Source organism: Cinclus cinclus, chromosome 2, assembly GCF_963662255.1.
Source record: "Cinclus cinclus chromosome 2, bCinCin1.1, whole genome shotgun sequence".
Lineage (NCBI taxonomy): Eukaryota > Metazoa > Chordata > Aves > Passeriformes > Cinclidae > Cinclus > Cinclus cinclus.
Window position 1 is genome coordinate 91,793,023 of NC_085047.1, and position 19,268 is coordinate 91,812,290.

Genomic DNA, 19,268 nt, shown 5'->3' on the forward strand with positions numbered 1-19,268 from the left:
CCCATGCAGCCCCACCATTTAACTTTTGCTATGTCTGATGCACACTTGGCTGTGAACCTTTTTACTCACTTACCCAGTGGAGAGCATTTTTAGCCAGGGCAGGGAAGAGGAGCAAGATAGAGGAAGGAGGGAAGAGAAAAGAGCTCTTTGTCAGTGGATATTTACATTTATAATAAATTGGAAATCCTCACATTAAATGCATAAAAGGTCAAAGAACTGTATAAAGAAATCAAAAGTATTTTACTTAGTCTTTATCCGTGGGTTATATAACACTAATAGCAACAAAACGTCACTCATATATTATACTATTAGAAACATCTTTTCCACTTATTTATATTTTACTTACCCATAGAACTTTCTTCTTTTAATTTTACTTGTCTTCATTTTGGATGGTGCTTTCATACCCACTGACATATCACCTACCCTCCTCCTCACAGTTGAAATAACTTAGCCTTCAAAACATCTCCAGTTATTCATCTCACTTCTACTCCTGTTCTTGTGGAATGTTCTCCTGCATTACCGGGAATTACGCAGACCTCCCAGACCTACCATGGATAGGCCACATCCTAAATCCCTTCCAAGAAGAGTTATAAAAGGGTCTCAGAGCTGATTCCAGCAAAATCAGGCAGCTAACACCCAAGACTACACCATGCTTATGGGCTATCTGTACACAGGTTGCTCTGCTCTCAACTTGAAACCAGACAGAATTCTTATATCTTTTGTAATATCCTCAATATTATAAAAGAGAAATAAAACTGTCGCTTAACACAGAATTTTTCTTACCACACTTAACTAACTAAAACTCAAGAATCTAGTTTAAACCACCATTCAAGGTCTCTTCCAGAAGCTAAGGAGAGAACAAGATGCCTCTCAAGAGCACCTCATTACAGTCTTGAAGAGCTAGTCATGAGAGCAGGAAGACATTCTCAAAGAATAAGATGCTTGAACTTAACAGCTAATAAGATGCTGTCATAATTTGAAAAAATACAGATAGATAAAGAGGAGCCACTCGAGTTCATTCAAGTGTCAGTGTTGTATTCTGACGATCTTTATACAAATCTTATCTGTTTCTGAAATGTGCAGTTAGATCACACCACAAAACCTAGCACACATTTATGCCTGAAAATGCATTAGTAAGTCTTTTCAGTTTCAATCATTTTAAAGGCGCTAAACAAGAGAAGGATGATCATTAATTTCTTCCATTATTAACGTTTTTACCTCAGCATTAATTGTTTTTCTCTGAATTGTGTGAAATATGAGCATACAGAAAAATCAACACTGAAAGAAAGAAGTGCTGTTAACTTTGTCAGAAACTTGAGTTTAGGATAGAAATAATACCTTGGTAATTACAAAGATTGCCTTTACATTTTCTGCATTTCCCCTGCAACAGTAAAGGCTTCTTTCATTTATTTGCACAGGAACATCAAAGATAGTCTCAGGGGATCTACAGAATTTCAGTGGTCTTTCTTTATTAAAACAGGCTGCTTTAATTAGCCTAATATGGGATATGAAATCAATCAGTAATTAGTATCTTTGATCAAAATCTGCACTAAAGCTGATTTCTTCCAGAATATTTGGTTTGCAAACAGCAAATGAAACAGAACATGTTTGAACAGAGAAAATTAGGTGCATATATAGCAGTATTTTTTGGGGGGTGTATATATTAATAACCATCACCTCTATATAAAATGCCCAGTGAGCATTTTCTGATGGACATAATTTACAAGATATATTGGTTTTGAAAAAAAGGGAAAGAGGTTTGGCTCTTCTGAAAGCTGGCTCACACATGTAACTGCTTCAAAAAATCTTCTGTTCTGAAACAGATGTAAAGTCTGGTGTCAAGAAAATAATCAGACATGACATTAAAATACTACCTCACACAATGTCAGTGCAAGACAGGGATGCTTGCATTGTCAGGGGAAGTCTATCAACTGAAAACAGAAGAGAAATTTATTGCTTTGTTTCTCCAATTTCAGTTATAGGTCTTTTCAACACTTCATTTAAAATCTTGCTCTTGTTGACAGAGGTTGGGAAGCAAGCGCATTAAGGGACCTAAACTTAGCATCCCTTGAGAAGCCTGAATAAACAGCTTTGCCTTTTCTGTCTGTGCGCAGAGCCCCTTGCTTGTACCTTCCTCATGTTTTCAAATTCTGCTTTGTTGGAAGCACTGCCTCCATCTCTTCAAACAAGTCAAGGGCCAGGCTGAGCACTAGGTTGATATCCGAGTATATCCTAGACATGTCAGTGAGAAAATTAAATGTTTGTTAGCGTGAAGAAAACACGAGGAAGACTCGGCAGTGGATGACTTTGGGTGTCAGACGTGCTGCACACAACTGCTTCCATCCAAAGTACCGAGGTTTGCGCTTACTCACCATCTCATGAGGGGTCACTCCTGGTCCAGTGATCCCTCCCCATCCTCCCTGTGTCCTTTTTTCTCCTGTACCTCCTCCCATGCTGTTCCTGCCTGCTCTCTGCCACAGCTGTGCTGCTGTCCTTATAGCTCCCAGAGCCCTAGTGAGGGCTCATGCAGGCAGCACTGTGATACTGCAAACATCCAAAAACCTGGCAACTATTATGCTGCCCTTGTAGCTCTTGTAGGCACCACAGCTTCAGGCTGCTCATTTTCAGCCTTGCAAAGAGTGTGGCTTGGTGAGGCTGACATTGGAGAGAGATGTGAGTGGAAGCTGTGAGCCACTGCTCTGTTTATCCATGGGGTTAGCTAAAACTATGTGCATGGTGTCATATCAACATTGCACATTTAGGGACTGATTCATTTCTGGGTGCAAGGTCGTGCCACCTCCATATATTTTCTGAGGAGAAACCTGTTACAGCACTCCTTCATCACTACTCACTGCTCTCAGCTCGAGTCTGCTGCCAGTAGCTCCCTGCACACCCAGCCTTCCCCACTCCTGTATGTAATTTCAGCAACTCATTTCCTATCTGGAAATACTTTGTACTGTAATGTGAGGAGATGGCAAGCAAGCAAACATGCGAGAACACTTCATGTCTTACAATCAAATCCATTTGATTTGAGCAGTATCATGTTTTTCACCCATCCGGGGGGGCTAAGTGTGCCCTTGGAATGAAACAGCACCCAGCTATACACTGCTCTTAAATCCATAACTGCTCTGCAGAATGCAAGAGAGACAAAAAGGGACAGCAATACATTATGCCTGAAATGCCTTCTGTTTGCCAGTTAGGAACATCCCAAATCAGTGCAAATCTTTAGTTTGTCCTGCTGGTGCCAAGCTTTTCATATCAGAGCCAAGCACGAATGCTAAGAGCTGAAGTGAAATCATGCTAGTCAATGAAGCAGAGCCTGTTTCTTCAAGCAGCAGTTCCTTTGAATTAAAGGTTATACCTTGGTCAGCACATTGAACTCCCACTGCAGGCTCTGGGATGCCAAGGAGGTCAAAGAAGTACAACATAATTAATGTCATGTTTTAAGAACAAACCATTGTCCACTCTGCCTAACTGTGCTTTTTTTCTTTCTCAAACTCCATGCTCATCAGTTACTGAGTGCTGGGGTTTTGCTGTACTGGTTCTGCTAATCATTATATATTTTATATTGCATTTATCTAATCACTATATATTTCATATTGCATTTAGCATTTCATCAACCATGAAAGAACCTGGACTTAAAATGGACGGGTCACAGTGAAACAGAACTTCAAGACAAAAAGATAAATAGATTTAAGTAAAATGGTCAATTAGAAATAGACTTTTTTCCCCTAGTGCAATTGAGTTTTCATTCATTTTCAATTTAAATAACAACTGAAAAATGAAGTATTGAGTAATTACAGGGGCCAGATAATTGTCAAAGCTACACTGGGTTAAATTCAAATTATACTGCAGTAACTGCTCAAAGATAGTCCAGTTAAAATGGAAGCAAAAGAGTAAACAGGTTTTTTCCCTTTCTACTCCCTTTTGTCCTGCTGCAATGCATATACATTTTAGGTACAAGAGTATAGCATTTATGCTATAATTCTGTGCTTACATAAGTCTTTACAATCTTACTGATTGCTGCAAATTTGTTAAAGCTGACCTAAACCTTTCCAATCAAATATAGTGGGTTATGTCCTCGGGAATAACTACCACCTTCCCTTGTAAACCCTTTCAATCTCATTTCCACAACTTTTAAAACCATCAGCTCAGCCTCAGAAAAGACTGTGTTAAAAGACCCATTGTGGATAGTTTTCAAGACAAGAAGCATAATTAAGCTTTCTAGTTATTCTCTTAGTTTGTTCCCTGGAAACCCAATCTTCCAACAGCCAAATCATCTGTAAATGTTATAAGCAGAAAGCAGTTTTCCTTGTTCCATGCTGGGAAATTCAAGCAGGCCCTAATCTCAAGAAACTGGACACTTGTATCTCCACAGCCCTCATGTAAATGGCACAACATGTCAAGGAATACATACTTTAACTGCTGCTTACCCACCTTATGGCTTTTTCAAACATTTTACTTTTGCTAGGGACAGAAGCATAGAAAACAATGGGGCAGATTAGAAGACAAGTGAAAAATCAAACAACCCCAAAATGTTGTGCCTGTCAGTAAGGTAGCATGAATGCTGTGGAAGATAAAGTTATTTTCATCTGCCCAGCACTGAGCCTGCAGGAACAGCCTGCCCATCTTAGAGCCTGCTGTTCATCCCGATCTCTGATGTAGAAATTGGGAGCAACAGTTTTTAATTAAACTGTGTTGTTAGTAGCAAAATTAATGACACCTATCCTACTGCAGATTTTTCTCTCACAGGTCATGTCCTGTTTGGATTCTCTACTTTTAAATAGTGGTGAGATGACATTGCAGCCTTTATTTATCACTCTGGGGGAACTAAGTTGCAATTATCTCCTCTACCCACCTGTGAATTTTCATGAAACTTGATGGAATTGCACACCTTTGAAGTCTCTACCTCCCTCCTGAATTTGCCTGAAATTGGTCAATGTATACAAAAAATGGAATAGGGAACAGAAAAACATAGAGACAAATATCACAGCTTTATAAATCTTATTTCTTTGTGAAACCCAGCTAGAAACAGAGGTTAAAAGCAAGGGAATTCTTGCAAATACACTACTGGCACTTACAGATAATGCAAAAAAAGAGTGATACTATGAAGAGTGATATTATGACTACTTGTAAGTAAAGGAGTTACTTGTTAGTAAAATGCAAGCTAAATTCATCAGTTCCCCATCTGAGCTTAACACCATTCTTGATTTATATCAGTGAAATATGAATTTAATCATATTTCACAGTGCTTGGCTACAATCAGTCTACTGTGAAGTGCCCATTGGACATGCTGTTATTCAACCAAGACTGCTACTTTTTGCAAAAAGAGGAAAGAAATTGTTAAGAATTTCTACAAATTCCTTCCTCCTTCTTACAGCTTCCTTTACCCAGATGCCCCAAAGACTTTCTATGACTTCCTCACATAAATAAAGGCAAAGGATTTGGGAAGCCAAGATAAATCTACAAACAAATCACATGGTATCTCAGATCCTGACATAGCCAGGCAATCTTGGCAGCAAGAGCTCTGTATTTTTTTCATTTATTTAATATATATAGTTTTGGGAAAGTGTTCCTAACTTAAACTTCTTGCACAGGATGAGATCATCTGCTAGGGTAGAGCTGATCATGTAGCTTGTTGCTGTTCAAACTTCTATTTTGCTCTCTTCCCATCCTTTTTTCAGTTACGTGGTCCTGGCCAAGTTCTGGCAGTTAAGTGATTCTGCCCTCGGTCAATTCAACTCACTAAACCAGCAGGAAAGTAAATTCAGTAAAACAAAGTAAGCTGCTTTTGTTTGGCCTTGTACAAAGGAACTTACTGGCCCATTCATGCTTCTCTAAAACTTCTCAGAAGTGGTGAAACAAAAGACTTACATTTTGAGGCAGATGAAGCAGTTTTTAGTCAACAGTTTTGAGAAATCCCTGCTTTTCATATTTAATACAAGCTGATTTAAAAAAAAACAAAAAACAATTAAAAGGGCTGTTACTTACTATTTGTCTTCTGTTTTCTACCAGGTAGATCCCAACAATCCCTAGGAAAGATCCAAAGCCAAGCTAAGGCAAAGAACAAAACCAACAGAAATGTATGAGGTCAGCATACCTGGACAACAAACCAACACATACAATGATATCTGAGCTAATGCACCACACAGATGGGCTAAATGGGGCAGGTCAAGGGAAAATGTGGAAGTTACTGTCGGACATAAATCACACAATGTAATGGGAAATGGCCAGGACTGCAGCTCTTTGGTAGTTCAATGCAAAATTTGTCATGTCCTAAACAGCAGTCTGCATAGACACGCAGTTATTACCTGACTGCCGTTATCATTGTCATGTATAGTTTTACACACTGTAAAGCAAAAACTAAGTTAAGTAGGAGGAAAAAAACACATTTAGTCCAGACATCATAATTTTTGAAAATTGCAAAGCTTTAGGCAATTGCAGACAGTTTTTCCCAAAACATTGATGTGCTCCCCAAAGTTCAAACCCATAGTTACACTTGTTTGATTTTAATGATTAGACACTATCACACAACCCAGAAAGAATCCTTGCTAAGATGCTAAAAGGACCAGTACAGTCAGCTGCATCATCACAGGAGAGAGAGGGGAGGAAGGGACACTAGAATAAGCTGGCCTTAATGTTCCAGTGTTGCTTCAACATCAGGATGGCAGGAAAAGCCTCCTCCTTATGATGGGCCCATGAAGGTCTGCAGAAGTAGAAACTCCTTGGATTTTTCAGTTCCAGCCCCTCTCTGTAATGAGGCCTCTGAACCAAGCTCAGAGCCTCTCCTCCAAGCACAAATTAAGTTTTTAAGGACTCCATGTCCCAGCCAAGGGCTTAAACATTGCTCGTAAATTCCTTGCTGTTACGCACAACTGCTCACAGCAGAAAGCAAATCCCCTGCAAGCACTTTACTCGCTCAGTATCACAAGAGGAATCCGTCACTTGCTTTCAAGAAAGTGAATGCAGGGAAAGGAGATTTGCTCTTGAGTGCTTTGGGAAAATTTATGTGAAAGGGAGGCACAAGGACTAAAAGCAGAGACTTTGAAAGAGTGGGCAAGTGCACCCATGCTGACAGCTAAATAGTAGAGATACTTGGAACTGTGAACAAGGACACTGTTCAGGGGACAGCAACTTTGTAAATTCAGATAACTACATCAAAATGACATCTGGTTCCAAGACCCATTTTTCATTCCAACAGGAACAATCCATAAAGCCTCATTTATGGGTGATGCAGCGAACACAGAATGAATAATATCCATGTGAAGAATAAGAATGACCAAACACAGAATAGTAACAATTAAATCAGAAGGAGCAGAACCACAGAGATCATGATGAAAGCCACAGCATTATTGAGATTGTTTTAGGGTCGTATGAGCTAGTTTTTTGTCTGTATAGACAACAGGCTATTTGGGAGCTCTGGAAGTACAGGTCAGTATGGTGCTGGGCACTTTGTTGAAAGAATATAAAAATAGCAAACAAAAATAACACAGTAAGTAGTCACAGAGAAGTGACATTAAATATTTCAGTATAAACAATATTTAAAAGGAAATTAGTTTGAAGCAGTTCCAACTCTGTCTTTGCAGACCAGTCCAAAAACACAGTCCAAACAGATGCTCAAGCAGTAATCTACTAAATGCAGACACCTTCTAAAGTGTAACATTATATTAACTCTTCCACACACAGAAGTATTTTATGCTCAGTTACTTCGGATGCCTAAGTTCAGATAATACCTAGCACTATAACGACGTATTTAGAAAAAAGATTTTTTCAAAACAAATTGCAAGTGACCACATAGGCAGGGAAATCAAAGCACTTAACTCTTCTTGAAGCCAGTGAGAACTTGGCATAAGCCAGAGTGTATCATGGATCTAAACCTGAAGACCTGTTCTGTAAATATTTCTAGAAACAAGTAAATCTATGCCAGTGGATAGTTATTCATTTTCATAGGTGTCTTCAAGGCAGGGTTAATTCTGCATGGTTTTTAAGACCAAAATTGCTTACCTAAGATCAGTGGAGGTTTCATCTCATTTACCACCTGTGAAAATAATATTTTACTACTGAAATCTATGAGAACTAGACCTTATTTTTAATTGAAATTAACGGTGTCTGTCCTCATATTCTTGTTTTTCTCTGAGCCCAGCAGTGAAATATGTAGTGACAAATTCATTCCCTGGATTTAGGTACCTGGAAGTCTAGGATCAGGGCTGTGCTGGTTTTCTAAGCTCCCTCTGCTGTCAGCAGAGAAGAGAAGCACCTTTGGAGGGCTGTTCAGTACATTCTGAAGGAGGTGATGGTGAGAGGGGATTCTGCCCCTCTACTCTGCTCTGGTGACACCCCACCTGGAGTGCTGCCTTCAGTGGGGTGCTCAGCATAGCAAGGACATGGACATACTGGAATGAGTATAGAGCAGGGCTGAAAAGACAATCAGAGGGCTGGAGCACCTCTCCTATGAGGGCAGGATGAGAGAGTTTGGGTTGTTCAGCCTGGAGAAGAGAAGGCTCCAAGGAGACCCAATTACTGCCTTCCAGTTCCTAGAGGTGCCTTACAAGAAAACATGAAGATACATAAAAAGAGGGAATGCCTTCAAATTGGAAGAAGGTAGCTTTATATTAGATATTAGGAAGAAATTCCTTATTGTGAAGGTGGTGGAACTGGAATAGGCTGCCCAGAGAAGTTGTGAGTGCCCCATCCCTGGAAGTGTACAAGGATGTGTTGGATGGGGCTTTTAGAACCTGGTCTAGTGGAAGATGTCCCTGTCCATGGCAGAGGACTTGAGATAACCTTTAAAGTCCCTGCCATCCCAAACCATTCTACAATTCTCTGACAGTCTCCATCTGCCAATGCTGCACTGGCCTCAGTCACTTCTGGCAGTGAGGCAGAAACACAACAGTGCTGTCACACACCTCTGGCCAGGCTTTTGGAAAGGTACCATGTAAGATTTGCACAGCACTTTTAATTCTTGTTAAATGTTTGTGATATTTAATGCCTTGATGACAATTACATTGGCAATTACCTATTACTCTCAGTTACTTCAATAATCCATCACATGTGCGCAAAAAAAATTCTGAATTTTATGAATATTATTTGGGTCCAATAATATTTTGAAAGGGAAAATTATTAATAAAAGGTTTTGTTTTCAAAGTATTCTAATAAATTCTTGCTTTTCAATGAAAACAAGATTTCAAAAAATATTTTAGCAGGTGATATTTTTCAGATAAGAGAGCATAGACTGTGTTACTCCTACAAGAAACTAAATGCTGAAATACTTGTTTTGTGCACATGGGTTTACTACTTATTACACTTGTAAAAACCAGCAGTTTAAAAATGAAACTTCTTTCTAGGGAAGAATGCAGATAATGTGGTCTTACAAAAGATTTTATGTCAAATTTTGGAAGAAGAAGAGAGCTTTATCAGTATTAATCTATCTATTTTAGGTTAATGAAAGGGAAAATCATTCTTTTAAGGTCTTATTCTTGGAACTGCTTTTTGTTCTATTTTTAAAACAACACTCCTTATAGATCATTATCCTAAAATTATCTTTCTGAAAGTCCTGTTCTCAATATAACACTAGGATGTAAAAGGAATTGTTTAGGAGGAACAGTTCTAACTCACAAATTATTAATGGTGTATGCACAGTATTAGAAAATGCATATCCCTCTTCTCTGGGCATTTCATTCCATAGAGAGTAAGAAATTATGGTACCTTACAGCATATTTTGTCAGTAGTGGAGCCACATGCCTAAGTAGTGTCTAACTCTAAACATGTGAATTTCTTTCTTTACCTTGCAGCCTCTACCTCCCCTTGGCTCACTCTGCCCTTCTCTATTCACTGCCCATATTCCTCGTGTTTAAAACTCAGCCTGGGTATTTAATTTTTTTTTTTTTTTTTTTTTTTTCCTGGGGGTTGAGCCAGCACGGGGCTGGCAGGGTTACTCCTCCCCAGAAGTCACAGAGGCACCACAGTACAGAGCAGGCAGAGCTCGAACCTTGTGCCCACTGCAGGAACGCTTTTGAACAGTCTGTTCCCAAGGCAAAAACAAGACTAAGGATTTTGGAAACAGCATCTTGTACAAGAGAACTGGCAGCAAGTCTGCATGGAAGGATGTTAGAGAGAAGCCTCCACATGCCCAGCTGCAGGGCTTTCCCTGCCATGGACACAGCAGAATTCCTGGCACACAGACACAAGAACGGAGTGGCTCCTCCTTCCATCAAAGTAGTTAACTCCTAAAAGGTTGTTCAAATCTATCCAATGCCTACTGTCCAGTCATACAGACACCCATCTCTAATGGAGACCAGGGTAGTCTAGCACAGGTTTGTACACAGTTCCCTGAGCCCAGCACAGTGCAGCGCAGCACAACCTTGACCTCCTGCTACCCCCTAACAGCCTCCCCTTTGGGGCATTTCAGAAATATAGTCTACCTCCCTGCCTTACAACACTCTAGAACTAGATCAAAACAAAGCAGCATCTCTCTCCTGTGAAACTGTGCATCTCTCTCCTGTGAGACACAGGACTTAGGGTCTTTCTTCTGTTTTTTCAATCTATCAGAGCTTCCCATTTACACCTGATAATACATTATTTGGATGTACCAATACTCTAAAATTGGTTTTCTACTTACAACAATGCCTGGGTAGTAGCCTCCTACAGTAACATTTTCTGTTCGTGTGGTAGCTGCCAGACCTATGGTCAGTATGAAAACAGACACCACCAGCAGTGCAACTGTGAACCAAAGTGAAGTCTTCTTCCTTTTTGCAAACTGTCCTGTAGGGATTGGAGGGGGAAGGGAAAAGAGAAAAAAAAAATGTTTTCATTGCAAACATGGCAGAACAAATACAAAATGATGAAAGATTTTCTTTTACTAATCTTTTCTGTAGATAACCCTCTGTTGTCCTTCCACTAAGGAAAATTGCTGCCAGACAACAGAAGGAATTAAAACCTGTGGTTAGCTAGAGTACAGCTTAATGCACATACACTGGGTACAGGCTTGAGATTAGTTTTTATTAAACTGAACCGTAAGTCAGTGACAATGCTAATTATGTCTTGTCTTCAGTAACATTTAAAATTGTTGTTCACATTGATAAGAGAGATCCTGCAGGCCTTAAATTCTTACCTGTGTGAAGTGCTAATTTGACTCTATCTGGCCTGAACATAAAAATGAATATTTTACACAAGATTAGCAGATGCTCTGCATGCTATAATGAAAATGAATATGCTCTTCATATTTACTGGGGCGAGAAATCTGTACCCCCAAAGTACAGCTGTACTAGAGTTTATCAGGTAATGATACATGAGACTTTTGTTAGAGTGGCTGCTCAGTGAAATCATTTCAGTCTCACTGGGATTTGGACCCAGACACCCAAAGGGAAAACCAGCACACTCACCTCCAGCTTGCAGCCTGCTCCAAGGCACTTAACCTTGTTATCCAGTGGCAGATCTGAGCTGTAGCCAGAGGTTACTCACACCAGGTCCCCAGCCCACAGCACAGACTTATGTAAGACTGATTTTAAAAAGCCATTAATACATGACTCTAACTAGCAAAAGACACCCAAGTGAATCAAACTGTGGTCCTCATTTTTGGGGTTCTCACTCTGAAAGGCAAGGCAGGAGTGTGCAGGATCACCCTGTAGCACTGGGCCATGCAGTGCCACGGTATCATACACTACACCTGGGCAGGATGGAGCTCCTGAGAAAGTACAACCTGGCCACAGCAGGGCCGGTCTCTCTCCCTCCGTGGTCTCATGAAACTGCCTGAGTGCCCAGCCTCGGGAGAAGGCAGAGATTGATGCTACACTGAAGGCAGCAGCCCTCAGCAGGAAGGAGGAGGTGAGAGGGGAAGGCAGGTGTGGGTCAGGCTCTGGGGGCACTGCTGGAAGCGAAAGCAGGGGAAATGCAGGAAAGACAAAACACAAGCAGAAGCCATTTGCAATAAGTCGCTTGAGTTTTGTGGCCATTTTAAAGTCATGTAACTCAGTTAAATGTTTAGAGTTCAAAAGCCAGACTAGATTAGTGATGTTTGCAAACCAAGTCAAATAATTTCAATCAGTAAAAAGGTGAATTTATAATAACAAGCTGTGTTTGCTGACATTTCTCTAGAACAACCAGTGAAAATTATTCCAGTCTTTTAGTATGAAATACAAGCAACTTTCCTAAATACAAATACCATCTATTGAGCTTACACAAGTCTCTTTCACCTGCATGTACAAAGCCTTCCTGCTAAAGATAAAGAAGTAATTCCCAAGACTTGCCAACACCTCTTCTCCAGCCTGTGTCTCTGCTGTTTTCCTCTGGGAATTCCCTGTTAATCCATGGAGGGTCACTGGGCACATGGAAGCAGAGAGGTTCTTTGTTAGCAACCAGTTTTTCACCAAGTGTGTGGAGTTGAAGTCAGTTCTTTCAGTGAAGCCAGTTCGCTTGGCCAAAAGGGAAAACTAGATTTCAGATGTGCAGCTCCCCAAATCAGCTATCATTCCTACAAACTAAAATGATTCATTCAATAGATCTACCAGATTGTAAATAATATCGGATGCCCTAACCTTATAATCTTTGAAAAGTCATGGAGATTAAGGAATCCCCAAAACTGACCAAAGGTGAATGCTCCACCTGTTTTTAAAAAGGCTAAAATGAAGATTCAGGGAATTATAAACCAACCAGTCTCACTTTGGTACCTGGGATGCTGGGTCCAAAAAGGTGGAGTAAGTCCTCTTGTAAGACATTTCTGGGCACAGAAGGAAAAGGTGATCGGTGAAAGGATGGATTTACCAGAGTCAAGTTATGTCTGACCAGCCCAGGTGCTGACTATGGCAAAAAAAGACTGGACCTGAGGAGCATTGGATATATTTTACCCTAATTCTAGCAAGGTTTTTAACATGATGCTAAGTCCTGAGCAAAGCAAGGAACAATGCATGGCAATGATACAGGTATGGGACTGTCAGGCTGCAAAGCAGCTCTGCTGGAAAGGACCTGGGGGTATTGGTAGATGAGGAGCTAATCATGAACCAGCAGTGTGCCCCAGCAACAGAATCCTGGGCTGTACTAACAGGAGTTAGTACAGGAGGAGTATCATTAGTAGATCAGAGGAGCAACTACACCTATATATTCAGCACTTTTTAGACCACACAATATTACACTCAGTTTTGGGCCCTCAGTGGAGGGAAATACATAAATGAACTCCAATGAATTCAACAGAGGACTGCAAAGAAGGTCAGGGGCTGGTACTCTCTGTATGAGAAGAGGCTGAGGGAACAGAGCTTGCTCAGCCTGGAGATGAGATGACTTTTGGCAGGGCTAGTTGCGGTCTTCCAATTCCTTTCAGTTCTTGCCAAGAGAATAGACTCAGGCTTTTCATAATGGTGCACACCAGGAGGAAAAAAGACAGCAGACAAACTGAAATATAAAAAAGTGTTTCAGATTGGGTAAAAGGAGAAAAAAAAAAATATCAACAGTAGGACAGTCAAACATTGGAAGGAGTTGCCGAAAGAACTTGTGCCCTCTCCAAGGATTCAAGTAGAAAAGGCACTAAGCAACCTGGCCTGACCTCATAGTTAACCCAGCTTTGAGCAGGAGGTTGGAATTGCAACTGAGGTACTTTCCTACCTGAATTCTTCTATGGTTTTATGATAGTCAAGACAGCTAGACTAAAAGTGGGTTGGGTATGTTTGCTCATATCCACTGATCTGAAACTGCAGCTGCAGTGTAGACATCCTCTAAAGGGACATAGGAACACAAACCCACCCAAAGCCAGTGGGGAGCATGCTCCTCAGCCAAGACTGCTTGAAACTACTGAAAAGTGCCTAAGAAGCCAAGCCTCCACATCTTCCTCAGAGTAGCATCTGCACTAGCAAAGGTTGATAAGATTGGATGGAGATAAACTATGGGTCCAACCCCCCCCTCTGAGTTCTGATTATGAATAATGAAAGACTTGAGTTTGATTGCCCTGAGTTTGCTGGAAAATGTCTTAGGAAAAGCATGCTCCTCTTCTTCTTTGTAACTGGATTTAATCTGATGTGGATTTAGTGAGACAGAGTAGAAAAAGACGTCATTATTTGTAGGGACATTTTTTTGTATGAACTACATTTTGACATTGAAATTTACACATACCAGAAGAAATTTATGAATGCAATACCCTTCAACCCTCATATGTATTGATCTTTTACCACCTGCATCTCAAAACAGAGGCAAATATCCAACTGTGTCTTCCCTTTTTCATAGTCCAGTTTGGAAACTCTGATAAATAACCATGTTTTTAGCTATGAACTCCACACTCAGGAGAGATGACTTTCATTCAGGAGCATGTACATGCTTATAAGTTACCAGCATACTGGGAGGCCTATGTAATATTTGCAAAGCATCTTAATATCTTCAGGAGTAACAGCTGCAAAGGGTTCCCACTCCTAGCTTCCTTTTGCAATTTCAGTTGTGTTGGGTCCCAAGAGTCTTCAAGCCTTGTTTACTGCTGTTTGTAGCAGTTGCCATGCAGTTTATTTGGATCTGTTTTTATTGTAGCTGCCAGCCAAAACCCAGTACCAGACTCAGAAGCCCTGTCTCCAGCTCAGGCAGTGTGCCTGGCCCATCCTTCTTCTCTGGCACTCTGTGGCAAGGCTTGGACTGAAGGCTGGCCATAGACAAGCATAGCAGTTAAATTAAAAGCAGAGGAAACATTACAGTCAATATCTGTAGCCTGAATTTTCTTCCAACGCTAATGTTCCTGGAGTGCAGGAAACAGTTAATGGAGACTACTCGCTTCCCAATTTTTTAGTACTGAAGTAACTCTCAGAATAATTTTGACATTTATTACCTTCAACTTCTTTAATAATGATTTCGTATGAATGTCATTAAACTCCTAGTCTGGACCTTAATGCAATTTAACTATAACTTAAAATTCTTCTATTTAGCATTCCAAAACCAAGCTCCTAGGGAGAAAACCTGTCATATCCTTATTAGCATTAGCTTGAGAGTGGGGTCAATAGAGGGTATGAATATGTTATTAACATCTATTGGCAATATTCTTCAGCAGTTTTGGCCAGTGAAGCATTGACTGAGTCTCAGGCACTGAGTCTTTTGCAGTATTAACTGCAGCAATAGGCACTACAGATAAATTAGAGAGGTAACAGAACTTCCACGTGACCGGCTTGTGCTTTGCTTGGCGCAGATCTAAACTGTGCACAAAAAGAACAGTCACAGAAACGCTCTGCTTTGCTCACTGTCAGGAAAAATATCTGCGTGAGTCCTGCTTCCACAATGGAAGGTGAGAAAACACCAGCAGGACAAGGAAGAAGGACACCAGGCTGCTGCCTCCTTGGGAGGAAGGAAGCCCGTGAGGAGGGAAATTGAGATCACCCTCCAGACAGCAAAAAGAAAAAGTGCCTGTTGAAGACCACATTCTGCTGCACTCAGCAAAATCTCTTGTCCGTTCATCAGCTGCAGAAAACAAAATTGTATTACAGTGGTCTGTTTGCAGTGGGTGGGGGTTAAGTTAAATTTGTAGTAAGACTATGGAAAAATGAATGGTTTTGTGGGGAGGGTATGTATGAGATTGCAGAGTGGTGGGTCAAATGATGAATAGTGGGGTCTGGATTTGAACAAAACAAAGAGTGAATTAAAACGGAGAATTCACTAATTAATGATGCAACATGTTCATGGCACAGAATGTGTCTAGTGGCCAAGGGAAAGAAAGAATAGAATAAAAGAGCATCTCTCCTCCTTGGAAAACCTCCATACGATCTGCAACTGAACTAAAGAAAGTCTACATTTAGACCAAAGAAACTACACTTTGTTAACTTCACTACTTTTAAAATCTATCTTCAGACATCATAAAGTTAAAAAGTGTGGCATAATTTTTGATGAGGAAAAAAGTCACTGTAGGATGTAGCAGTTAGCTGGGATTACAATCACATTTGCTGAATATTAGCACTACATAATTCCATACTTTCTTCTTCAATCTAGTTATGATGATCAAAATGGAAACACTTCTTTCAAATAATGCCCCAGCCCAACGGTTATTAGCATCTTACTATGAGAAAAAAAGAAGGAAACTTTTGTAACAGGAAAAAAATAGTGCATTTTTATTATGTAATGGGTGCTACTAAAAATTGTGACATGTTTCAGACAGTGGCATTAAGCATACAGAATAAGGTAATTTAAGTGGAAATTCACCATAGACAAACCTTAGTATCAAAGGTATCCGCTGTTTTGCTGCTGTTAAGAAAATTTTTAGGAGATTTTTGGAGATAGATTATAAATTTTTAATTCTTCAATGCTCACTTCTGTGCCATCTCCCTCTCAGTTTACAGTTTTGTGTATTTTAAAAACTGTTTCATGCCAGTGAAATTGAATTAATCCTACATTGCCTCCCAAAATTAAATGTGACAGATTGAGATGCTTAAAAGAGATACTCACACCTGCTGGCGGTGATTACTTTCCCTTTTCTGATTAAATGCTTGACTTGTCCAGAGTGCTGAACTAATTAAACCAGATGCAACAGCTTACATTTTAGCCCACAAGACAGCAGCTTTTATCAGGCCCATCTCTTACCTTTATTTTTAATTCGTTGAGTAAGATTCTCTGAGTGTGTAATATATTCAAGACCATGGGAAACAGTTTACAATTTTACTACAAAATATCCATACTGAACAAAATGAAAAAGCAATCCCACAAGCCCTGATATACTATGTAGTATAGCTGTAGTAAGTGATACCATGCAGTATCACCATGACCTCATTGTTTTGGCAGCAATTCTTTCACCAATAAATAATTTAACGATCAGCTAATCGCTAGTTTAAATCTGGCATACAGATACTTCTTTTTCTGATGACTACCTGAAAATGTTTTTAAGTTACAGCACATGTTCCACGGCTACCTTTTCAACACCAACATAATTTTTCTTCCTAGTTTAAGAAAAAAAATAAGATCTGATACATTTTTCATCCAGCTGTTAAGATCCTCGAGTGCATAGCAAAGTCTCTGCTTATCCTTTCAAATGCTACGCAGAGTAATTCCCAGCAGTAAGTTCTGTATTACCTAAACTTTAACAAATTCCGCTGGAATAAGGAAATGCCTGACCTTTCTTCTGCCTGTGTGTTTGCATTTCAGGACGCAAGCTGTAAACACAAACCATTCGATTAGGAGAACCAGGAGGAAGGAAACTAACCCGACACCTGTCCCCAGTCCGCCCCGCACCTGCGGGCACCTCCGCCTGCTCCAGCGCAGCCACCGACCAGCACGGTGGCTCTCACATTATTTTCCTCTCCGCGTCCCGTACCCAGCTACTCCTCCGAATGTTAAACCTCCGGCGCAGGGATTCACCAAGAGCAGCCGAAAGCTCTGAAGAAGAACCGGTATTTTTAAACGCCTCGGCGAGCGAGGGGATGAGCGGCAGCGCTCATCTCGTGTCTCGGACTGAGCTCCCCCGCGCCGCCGCTCTGCTCTGCGGGGCTCAGCCCGGGCACAGCCCCCGCCCGCGCCTCCCGCCCCGCTGCCTCCATCCCCGGGGCAGCCCCGTCCGTCCGTCCGTCCGTCCGTCCCCGGGGCTCACGCACCCGGCGGGGCAGGTGCCGGGCTCACCTGTGGGGTCCAGCACGGCCAGCGGGCCCGGCACGGCGGGGCCGGGCGGCGGGGCCATCATCTCCCGCGGCGCTCGCCCCGCTCCGTTCCGTTCCGTTCCGTTCCGCTCCGCGGCCGGCGCTGCCCGGGGCGCGGCGGGTCCGCCCCGCGGGGCGCGGCGGGACCGGGGCGGGGCGAGCGGCGCTGCCCCCGCCGCGGGGGGACCCGGCCGGGCTCCCGGTGCCGCTCCTGCCGCCCTCGGGGCTTTTCTCGTGCAGGACACAGCTGCTTGCTTCGTTCTATGTCCTACCCGTGTCTCAGCCTTGGCGTCACTTCTGGATTTCTTCTTGGCCGATTTGACACCTGGTGGAGAGCAGAATTATCCCAAACTTTCCTTTCAGCTTTCTTCCTCCCTTAAAAAATGTATTTACGTATATAAATCAGAAATAAAATATAACAGCAGCCAGAAATACTCATTAAATTACAAAAGCTGGCATCCTGGAGACATAGGTTAAGGGAGGCGTAGGCTAAGATAGAAAATGTCCATAGTCAAGAGATGCTGCAGGGCTATTCTTTTTCTTACATGGTGCCTATCAATTTCTCAACTTCACTATCTAGGTTTTTATTCCTTCTGCAAATTCTGACTCCTGTCCTGCTGCTTCCCAGGATCTGCCAGCTGTTGCTTGTAGTGCTACTGACTGAAGGGTTGTGTGACTTCTGTCTGCAACAGTCTAGCAACAACTGAGAAGAAACAGCCAAAGGCACTGTGCTTTTTTGGTGTCCGCTGTTCCTTTTGCTTGACTTCCCTATAGCAGACAACATAACAATTTTTTTGTAGAAAATGTTTTTCATAGGCTGTGAAGTGCATTGCTTATGTTGTGTTCTCTCACTTGCAAAAAGCACAGCTCTACTTAACATTCTTGTTTTCCTTCTGTTCCAACCTCTAAATGTATATGTATATATGTATTTAAATTATTCTGTCTTTGGCAGATTTCCCCAGGAAATGGTTAGATGGAAAGAGACAACTTTCTCAGCTACTACCCCTGTAGTCTGTGATGATAAGTAAGCCAGGAGCTAAGGCTAAACACAAATTCGCTTTTTTCTCTTTGCATCCTCTAACCTGAAGAGGTAGAAGAAAGGAGAAGAAGTAGAGTAGAGGTAGTATTTGCACTATTAATTACTATTTTTAATAGGAATTAATGAAGTAATATATTGAGAAAACAGAGACGGTGATGGTGCAAGTAAGAAATTTGTTTGAAAGTGGTAGTGAATAAGAGTGATACAAATGCCCCAAAATCTGGTAAAGACTCTTGGGTTTGGGAATGGCTATGAATAGAAGTTTTCATCAATAGTAAATAACAGCAAGGTTGGGGAAGACTTCCATTCCCTGGACAGCTGCAAGACAAAGACCATACACAGCATGCATTATTGGGTCTGATGGGCAATAAACATTTTATATACCAGCAGTATATATACTGATCAGACTCAACAGCCTAAAGGGAAGCTGTTCTATAATTCTTTTCAGTAAAATATAAGGATATTATAAATCCTTAAAAAAATTTCATTATAGAAAAATAACCTTTGATGAATGACTAACATTATTTACTGCAAATTTCTTGAGAACCAAGAATAGATCTACAAGAATATCCTACAGTCCTGGATATCAGAGGGCAAAATGAAAAATGATTGGTGAGGCTGCATGGACCTAGCATTTGAGCGTGGAAGAATCA

General features: G+C 41.1%; 1 protein-coding gene across 5 annotated transcripts in view; it reads right to left on the bottom strand.

Moving 5' to 3' along the window:
* The window catches only part of TMEM255B (transmembrane protein 255B), a 64,582-nt gene extending 46,933 nt beyond the window's left edge, over positions 1-17,649 (bottom strand). For 3 of the 5 annotated variants that reach the window (XM_062487941.1, XM_062487945.1, XM_062487940.1), the window contains exons 1-3: positions 17,560-17,649; positions 10,619-10,761; positions 5,992-6,054 (exon numbers count right to left, since the gene is read on the bottom strand). In XM_062487941.1, coding sequence (XP_062343925.1) covers positions 5,992-6,054; positions 10,619-10,761; positions 17,560-17,620 — 267 coding nt within the window. In that variant the 5' untranslated portion in view covers positions 17,621-17,649. The remainder of the gene's footprint in view (positions 1-5,991; positions 6,055-10,618; positions 10,762-17,559) is intronic. The other 2 variants (XM_062487943.1, XM_062487942.1) reach the window with 1 other exon arrangement.
* Between the last annotated feature and the right edge of the window lie 1,619 nt (positions 17,650-19,268).